General features: G+C 54.2%; 1 protein-coding gene across 1 annotated transcript in view; it reads right to left on the reverse strand.

Annotated features, from left to right (window-relative positions):
• GRIN2D (glutamate ionotropic receptor NMDA type subunit 2D) overlaps positions 1–9,123 on the reverse strand; it is a 28,146-nt gene that overhangs the window by 18,853 nt on the left and 170 nt on the right. The window contains exons 2-6 of the mRNA XM_024768240.1: positions 6,033–6,043; positions 5,092–5,711; positions 977–1,091; positions 366–577; positions 1–103 (exon numbers count right to left, since the gene is read on the reverse strand). The exon at positions 1–103 is cut by the window's left edge and continues 91 nt beyond it. Of these exons, the coding sequence (XP_024624008.1) occupies positions 1–103; positions 366–577; positions 977–1,091; positions 5,092–5,711; positions 6,033–6,043 (1,061 nt within the window). The remainder of the gene's footprint in view (positions 104–365; positions 578–976; positions 1,092–5,091; positions 5,712–6,032; positions 6,044–9,123) is intronic.

The raw sequence follows: 9,123 nt of genomic DNA on the forward strand, positions 1-9,123 counted from the left end.
GAGGTCATAGCTGAAGCCGATGGTGTGCGCCAGCCGCTTCAGAATGTCGATGCAGAAGCCCTTGCAGCACCGCTTTTCTGGGCGGGGGGCGTCCGGCGGAGGGCTGCGGGGAGCAAGCAGGCTTGGGGATGTTGGGGATCCCTGCGCCCCCCCCCCACCTTATGGAGGGAGGGACGAGCAGCCACTAAAACTATGGTGGGCATCGCTTTCTGGGGAAACTGAGGCTCAAAGGAATTACATGACTTGTCCAAGGTCACCAAGCTGGCCGGCTTTCTGGGTCCCAAGGGAGGAGGGGGCTGGGGCTAGGACTACTAGGCTTCAAGAGAGGATTTTGAAGCTGGAACTTCTGGATCCTGGGCTGTCACCTGTGGGTGCGGTTGAGCTGGCTCCGGCAGGGGACGGAGTCTCGGATGCAAGTGCCACTGATGGGGTCGGCGGGCTCCACAATGACGAAAGGCCTCTCTTCCAGCGTGGCCACGGTGAGATGCTGCGTGTCATCAACTGGCTGCAGGAAGCGGCCATAGCGGGACCACAGCGGGTACTTGAGGCGGAGCGTCTGCTGCTCCCAGCTGCCCACCTTGGCCAAGAGCAGGGGATTCAGGCTTCCTGAGGGGGACTTTCTAGAATGTTCTGGCCTCCATGGCCTGCCTTCCTCGTAGCCGCGAGCTCCCAGCTCCTTCTCCCTCAGATCCAGGAGTCTGGGCGTCCTCCCCCACCTGTCCCTTGGACCCAGAAACCCTTTCCTCCTTCAGACCCACGAGTCTGGGCTTTCTTCTACCAGAATCCAGGGGTCTGGATTCCCAGTCCTTCCCCTTAGGACCTAGAAGTCCAGGCTCCCAGCCCCTTCCTCCGTCAGAGGCCGGAATGCAGGGCCTCAGCCCCCACCTCTGCCAGGAGTCTAGGTCCTCATTGCTTCTTCCCCAGGACCCAGGAATTCAGGCCCTCTCCCATGCCTGAGGTCAGCGCCAGGACTCACCACCTCCCACGTCCTGTCTCGGGTGAGGGAGATGACCACCAGGGAGGGGTTCACCAGGAAGCCATCCTCATTGAAGGAGTAATCCCGGTTATCCCAGGTAATGTTCATGAAGTACCTGCCCAGCAGGAAGGGAGGGGACACGTGGGGGCCTGAACTGCACCCTGGCAGCTGAAGGCCGAGAAAGTCCCCTGTCTACTGACCAACCCCAGCGCCCAGTTTGAATCTCTCCTCTAAGTTCTGGAAAACCCAACTACGCCTCTCCTCTGCTAGGCATTCTCCCTTGGCAGCTCGGTGCCTCCAGGACCAGGTCCCAGACCCTCAGCCTGGGTTTGAGGCTCTAGGGGACCCACCTGCCTCTGCAGCCCGATCTCTGATCACTGCCCACCGTCAAACTCTCTCCGCCCAAACCCTTCTTCTGCCCCACAAATACTGAATGCAGGGTGTCCCCCAAAATATCAAGTGGTTTTCTACCTCTAGGCTTTTGTAGGTGCTTTTCTCTCTGCCTAGAAAAAAACCCTTGGACTTCCCTGGTGGTCCAGTGGTTAAGACTCTGCGCTTGCACTGCAGTGGGTATGGGTTCGATCCCTGGACAGGGAAGTTCCACATGCCGCGCAGCACGGCCCAAGAAAAAGAAAAAAGAAAAAAACCCTTATTCTCTCCCTCCTCATCCTGACTAGTTCTTAGGTGTTCAAGACTCAGCTCACGTGTCCCTTCTTCTGGACAGAAGCCCCGGGAGGGTCTCTGGACTCCCAGGTATCTCTATTATACAATGGCACCCTGTGCTCTGAATGCCTGTCACATCACCCAGGTCACTGGACCAGACCCTCAGCTGCCATCCTTGCCTCCTCGCTTCCCCCAACCCAGGCCATCAGTCCCCAAGCCCCATCCTTCCTGCCCCTGGGATATCTCTGCCCCATCCCCTCCTCTCTGTCCCCACAGCCCTCCTGGACCCCTACCCCAGCCTCCTACTTGGCCTCCAGCCTCCAATCTTTCTCCTCCAGTCTGTCCCCACCCCATACCGGAGAGGTCTTTCTATACCCTAAACTGACTCCACCTCTCCCCTGCTCATAGCCCACCCATGGCTCCCCAGTGCCCCAGAACAAAGTCCAAGCCTCTCAACCTGGCATTCAAGGCCCTCGTGGCCTGAGCCTCTCCACCTAACCAGCCTCATCATTCCCAACCCCTAATTCTCCACCCTGAGCTATTGTGGTCTCATCAACCTGCCCAGGTTTTTCTCCCCTCTGGTCTTTTGCACAATGCTCTTCCCCCTGCCTGGATTATCTATTTCTGGTGGACTCCCAACTGCCCTTGCAATCAAATCTAAACCCCTAACCTGGCCTAAATGCCCTACCTGAGCTGGGCCCCATGTTACTCCACCATACGCTGCCCACTTGCCCACTGTGCTCCAGGCACACTGGCTTTATTTCAGGCAATTCCAGCCTCAGGGCCTTTGTACCTGCTGTTTCCCCTCCCTCTCTTCACTCAGATCTTCAGATAGTTGGCTCTCTCTCTCTCTTTTTTTCTGGCTGTGCTGCGCAGCTTGTGGGATTTTAGTTCCCCAACCAGGGATTGGAACCTGGGTCCTCGGCAGTGAGAGCATCAAGTCCTAACCACTGGACCTCCAGGGAATTCCCTTGGATCTTTCTCCTTTTTTTTTTTTTTTTTTTTTTTAGCGGTACCCGGGCCTCTCCCTGCTGTGGCCTCTCCCGCTGCAGAGCACAGGCTCAGGACGCGCAGGCTCAGCGGCCATGGCTCACGGGCCTAGCCGCTCCGCGGCATGTGGGATCTTCCCGGACCGGGGCACGAACCCGCGTCCCCTGCATCGGCAGGCTGACTCTCAACCACTGCGCCACCAGGGAAGCCCCCCCTTTTTTTTTTTTTTTAACCTCCAAATTTCACCTACTTGAAAAGGCCTTTCCTGACGACGTCACCTAACCTAGCACCATAGACATTTGTTATACATTCTACCTGCTTTATTTTCATCTCAGAAGTTATTACCTGCTGATGTTTTTTTCCTTTCTTTTCTTGTCTGTGCACTGATTGTCTCACCTATGAGACTGCAAGCTCTGTGAGAGCAGAGGCCTTGTTCAACATTATACCCTGTTCATAAAGCAGGGCTTGGCACACCACAGACTCTTGACAAAGGGCTTTTCAATGAATGAGTAGATGAATGAATAAGCAGTTTATTCTTCAGGTCTCAGCTTAGAAACCACCTCCTCCTGGAAACCTCCCTGACTCCGTAGCCTGACCCATGACTTGTATAGCCTAGTTTGGAAGGTTGACTGGGACCAACACAATCCCGCTCCTGGGAGGAAGTTAGCTGTGAGATTTGGAGGCATGGGTGATGGACAGGATGGGCTGAAGTGATGAGTATCATGAAGGAACAGAAATTCTGGGTAAGCAGAAGAACTGGACGGCCCCTGTGTGGCAAGCCTGAGACAGAGATAGAGATGGAGATGGAGATGAAGATGGAGATGGTGATGGTGATGGAGAGAGGGAGGGAGAAAGATAGATACACACACACACACACACACACACACACACACAAGCAGAGAGGATCAGAAAGAGAATCAGAATGAATTGAAAGAGTAGCTGGAATTGAGGAATTGGCCTCAATTCCTGATGTCTGGGTTTCTGTGCATGTTTATCTTTCCAATAAACCCCTCTTTCCCTGAGGAAACTTGAATGAGACTCTGCTTCCTGCAACCAAAAATGTCCTGGCTTTCAGTACTCTCCCCAGTGCTCCCACAAAGTCCGTGCAACCTCCATTATTGCAAATAACATGCTGTGTTGTCATTATCCCATCCCTGTCTGCTACCCCTACAGGACCCTGTGTTCTTTCAAGAGAAGTCCATGGTCTTATTCATCTCTGCGTTCCCAGTGCCCAGCATGAGCCCTAGTTCCTAGCAGGCGCTCAGTAAGTATTTATGAACAAGGGATGCTTTTCTCATCCTCTTGCCCCTGGATCCCGATTCCCAACTCCCCACCTCCCCACTTCTCAATTCTGCTCCCTTAGGCTTTCTTCCCCACCCATCGCCCCTTCCCAAGCTCAGCCCATCCTCATTTCAGCATTAAAGTCTTCTCCTTCCACTGTCTGTCACCAAACTCATCAAGTTCTCACTTCTAAAGCTTCCTGGGGTGGAGATGCTGTTTCCCACCAAATCCTGGTCTCCTCTTCTAAAACAGTCATGTGTCAGCTGGGCACACACCTGCCCAGCTAGAATTGACATTTCCCACATTCCCCGAAATTCCTTGCAGCTAGCCCAGGGCATGGGCAGGTGATATTCAAACTCTAACAATCAGTGTAGCACAGGCACTACCCAATCAGAATCAATGTCTAGCCAATCTGCATGGATGTGGCAGTACACAACCAATAAGTCAGTCCTGGCCCAGTGACTACGTTCTCACCGATGGGATGTAAGACTCGTCCCTTCCACCTCACTGGCCATAAAGGAAATGGCTTGTTCACCTCCTCACTTTCCGCCTTTTCATGCGCTAGAATTCAGACATGGCCTACAACCCAGCTTCGATTGTGCAGAAAGGAGATGGCAGAGCAACAAGGTAGGAGAGTCCTGAGTCCCTGAATGACCACATGGAGCGATGGAGTCTCCTGATAACTGAATCGTGCATCTCTGGATTGTTAAGTGAGAGAGGAACAAACTTCTACCTTGTTTGGGACATTGGAATGTCGGGTCTTTTTGTTACTGAAGTTCAACTCCTACTCTAACTAGGGTATTTCACCAAATCTAAGATGCTATCAACTAGAAGATGTGTCACAATTTTCACCTACCACAAAGGAAAAAAATGCACTGCCCAGGAAACCTTGGTAGGCTAACAATTGTAAGACATGTCTTGGTTTCAAAGACATTAAACTATGCAAAAACGCGCATCCTAGAATCATGAAATATAGTAATACACTCACTGTATCTCAGGTGCTTTTTTCCAAATCACCTGATTTAACCCCAGTAAGGAGACCCAATTACACTCGTTTTACAGAAAAGGAGACTGAAGTTCTGAGAGGGGACGTGACCCATTTGAGGCCACTCAGGCACAAGTATCCCAGGTACTCAGGCTCAGGAATCTTCCCACAGCCCTCCCAGCCCAGCCCCACTCACCTGTGTAGACTCTCCCCTCGGGGGGTGCGGTTTTGGGCGCGACAGTCATGGCCAAGTTCAGGCAGGAAGCCATAGTCACGCAGCAGGGCCTGGGCACCTCTGGCCACTACGGCCACGCCAGCTGCCACACGCCGGGCCAGATCATCCCTCCAGCCTGCCGAGCGCACTGCAAACAGCCCGGCAGGCAGTGGGGCGCCTCCTGGCAGAAGAAGGGGCTCCCCAGGGGTGCCCGAGCCCCCGCCTCCAGCCAGCTGGGGCCCCACCATGAACCAGACGTAGCCAGGCCCAGTAAGGCCAGCCTCCTCGGCTGCCCGGAACACAGGCTCAGCCTCCTCACGGGCACAGAAGAGCAGGCGGATCTGCGCACTGACACTACGGAGCTGGGCGCCCAGCACAGCCTCGCCAGCCCCAGGGTCCAGCGTCAATGCCCCGCGGTGCTCCCAGCCCACCAGGCTGCCATCAGTCAGCACCTCAATGTAGGACAGGAAGGCCCGGTGGCCGGGGGCACGCGTGGTCACAGCTACAAAAGATGTCCAGTCGTATTCCTCCAGCACCTCGAAGATGACCTGAAGCTGCTGCTCTGTGGATGAGCCCAGCTGCAGGAAGGTGGAACCCTTCTCCTGCAGGGGAGGAGGAGGAAGATGTCAGGCCACCCCACGTGGAGACCTCAGCTCCCAGCAGTCAATAAGGGACCTTCAGCAACCAGTGAAGGGTTCACAGCTCCCAGGGGTCCAAAGGGGACCTCATCTCCCAGCAACTGATAAGGGCATCACAGCTCCCAAATGGCCAAAGGCAGCTCACAGCTCTCAACATGGCAGGCTGACTAGCCATTCAGCAAACCCATCTCCTTTCCTTGCTGGGGCACAGAGCTAGACCTGGGTTATGTTTAACCACAGGACTGAGTTCTAGGCTCAACCATAAAAACCTCTCCCCCCATGCACCTTACTCTTCCCTGAGGGCAGATGCAGAGGCCCCAGAGGAGAAACCTAGGGGGTTACAGAGCCACAACACGGAGGAACCTAAGTCCCTGAGTCACGGCTTGGAGGCGAGACTCTTTGGAACAAGAACACCTGTTTGGATTTTATACGAGTGAGAAACAACCTTCTATTGGGTTAAGCCACTGAGAAGTTGGGGTTTATCTGTTACAGCAGCTAACATTACTGTAGTGGACACAATCAGCATCCTGGGAGGGAACTACAGTTCCCAGCATCCACTGAGAGGGACTACATCTCCCAGCAGGCCATGAGGGTGCTGAAGGTAGTCTCTTCCAACTGGAGGAAGCTTGGCTGAGTAGACTTGCCCTTCTCTGCTTTTTTTCCTACCTTCCTGTCCCCTCCTTTTCTGTTTCCTTTGCTGGACTCTCTTCCTCAGTCAGAATTCTAAACATAGGGGTGCCCTTGTTTCCTCTTCTGTCCTCTCTCCCTGGTGATCTCATCTAAATCCATGGGTTTAAATACTGTCTCCTGTGCTCTCCAGTATGGTAGCTACTAGCCACCCATGACTATTCACATTAAAATCAATTAAAGTTAAATAAAACTTAGTTCCCTGGTTGCACTAACCACACGTCAAGTGCTCAACAGCTACACATGGCTGTGGCTATCATATGTGACAGAGCAGATGAAGACCACCTTCATCATTGCAGAGAATTCTATTGGACAGCCCTTGGGCCCATATCCAGACCATCTCCACGACTTCTCGGCTCTGTTCAAAACATGACCCCAGCTGTTCAATCCTCATTACGGGCCCTGTCACGGCCCTCATGGTTACCACTCTCTTGCCTAGACGACAACAACTTCCTAACCCATCTCGACTTCCTTTCTCGCACCTTCCATTCTCCAGACAGCAGCCAGAGTGATCTTTTCAAAATAGTAATTGGATTGCCTCCCTTCTTGGTTGAAAACCTTCCAATAATTCTACATCAGAATCAAAGCCAAAGTCCTCACTGTGGCCCACAAGGCCCCGCATGACCTCGTCCCCGTCGCCTCTCTGACCTCATCTCCCATCACCCCAACCTCTTTGCTCTTCCTCAGACACCTCAAGTTCCTTCTGGCCTCAGGGGCTTTGCCCTTCACTGTCACCTTTCTCGGGGACACTTTCCCCCCCAGCTCCTCCCCTCCTCAGTCCTCAGGCCTCCTTGGGGAGGCCTCCCCTGACCACCATCTATTGAAGCCATGTCCTCGGTCATTACCTCTCCTTCAGGACAGATTTCAACTCTCTGTTATTTGTTTTTTCTGTCTCCCCATTAGAAATACAAACTCTGTAAAAGCAGGGACCTTGTCTTTTTTTTTTTTTTTAACCTTTCATAACTGTATTCCCCAGAACTTAAAACAGCCCTGGCACAGAACCAGCCAATAAATCTTCCAGTAATGCGATGAGACAAGCAAGTGTACTTTCTCCCTAGACATGTGCCTGTGGTTAAATGTGTACCGGTTAGGGCTGTTGTCCTGAGGGGATGAGGCCTCCCAGAATGCCGTGAGAGCACTGAAGGGCCCTCACCCTTGGCAGGTGGAGGTGTGCTCAGGGGACCACATTCCCAGTATTCAATGGGGGCACAGATGCAGCTGTGAGGACCACTCTTTCTTCCATTCAGAAACACTAAAGGGACTATATTTCCCAGAAGGCAATGGGTGTGCACCTAGCAGACAGTGAAACAGAGGGGCACACATTTCTAAGCAGCAATGGAGGTACGAGGGACTACGTCTCTCCGTATGCCAAGGAGGTGGCAGCCAGGAAGTAATAAGTTCATCTCTCAGATGATCTGCTTTCAAATCTTTGGACAACCCCATGCCAAAGAGAAGAAGAAAGTTGGACAGAGATCTTTCCCAGAGTGCCCTGGACACGAGAGAACTACGAGTCCCAGCCTCCAATAGTGATCTAGTCACAAAGCCGCCGGCCCCCACAGCAGGGAATTGGTGGAGACTTAGGCTCCACCCACTCAGGTGGCCCCATCCTCAGGCGAGTCCCACTTCTCAGTTACACTGGCTCCACCTCTGAATAGGCCCCGCCCCTTCTCAGGCACCTCCTCTTAGCTGACCACTTCTTAGTCCGCACACAAGACTTGTTCAAATTCTGCCTTTCCCTACCAGAAGTACACTCCAGCTGGCCCCTCCTGTGCCCTCGGGAGGCAGGTCTCTCCAGGCCACAGCCAGCTCCAGCCTCTGCCCCCGCCTTCCCTGTAGGCTCCTGGCTTTGACCCCTCATTGGCTGAGGCTACCTCTTTGGGGGGCCTTCATCTTTCCAGGACCACCCCCTGGATTCTTGCTTTCCAAGACTTACAGTTGGGTGTAAGTCCGTCCCAGACCGTCTTCCTCTCTAGACTCCGCCCCTTTAGTACAGAGCAGGGGTCCTGTCCTCCCTGGCCTCCCCTCTCACCGGCTAGCCCCGCCCCTTCCCTGACTCACGCCTTCCTTGACTGGCCTCTCCCCACTTCCTAGCTGCAGGGTTCTACTCCTCCCTCGCCCTCTCACTTAGGACACCTCTCTTTCTCATACTCGTCCTTTCACCAGATGGTTCTGTCCTCCTTCGTTGACCTTTAGACGCCATGCCCAGCTGGCCGGGGACCTCCCTTTCCCTCAGTACCTGATACCCCTCTTTCCTGGTCCCTGTTCCTGCCTTCCTGGCTCCCGCCTCCTCTCTAGCCCTCACCCATTTCTGAACCCCATTCCTTTTCAACTGACTCCCCCTCGCTGATCCCAGAGCCCACCCCTCACTCCGACCTTGCCATCTCAGGCGTGTCCCTTCTCGTTCCCAGTCCCCGCCCCTCACTGGCCGGCCCCGCCTCTTCTCCAGATCCCACCCCCTCCCCTGATTCACCTCTCTCTCGCAGCCTCTCAACTCTTCCCATAGCCTGATCACCCCAGACCCTGCTTCTAGATGATTCCCCGGCACACTCCGTTCCGCCTATAGACCACGCCCCTCCAAGTCAGCCCCGCCTCTTACTTAGACCTGATCCTTACATGTGTCCCCACCGCATCCCCGGTGGGGGCCCTCAGGGATGGCCCCGCCCCCTTACAACCCCGCCCACCCACGACG

This window comes from Neophocaena asiaeorientalis, unplaced genomic scaffold (genome assembly GCF_003031525.2).
Source record: "Neophocaena asiaeorientalis asiaeorientalis breed wild unplaced genomic scaffold, Neophocaena_asiaeorientalis_V1.1 scaffold629, whole genome shotgun sequence".
In the NCBI taxonomy this organism is placed as follows: Eukaryota; Metazoa; Chordata; class Mammalia; order Artiodactyla; family Phocoenidae; genus Neophocaena; species Neophocaena asiaeorientalis.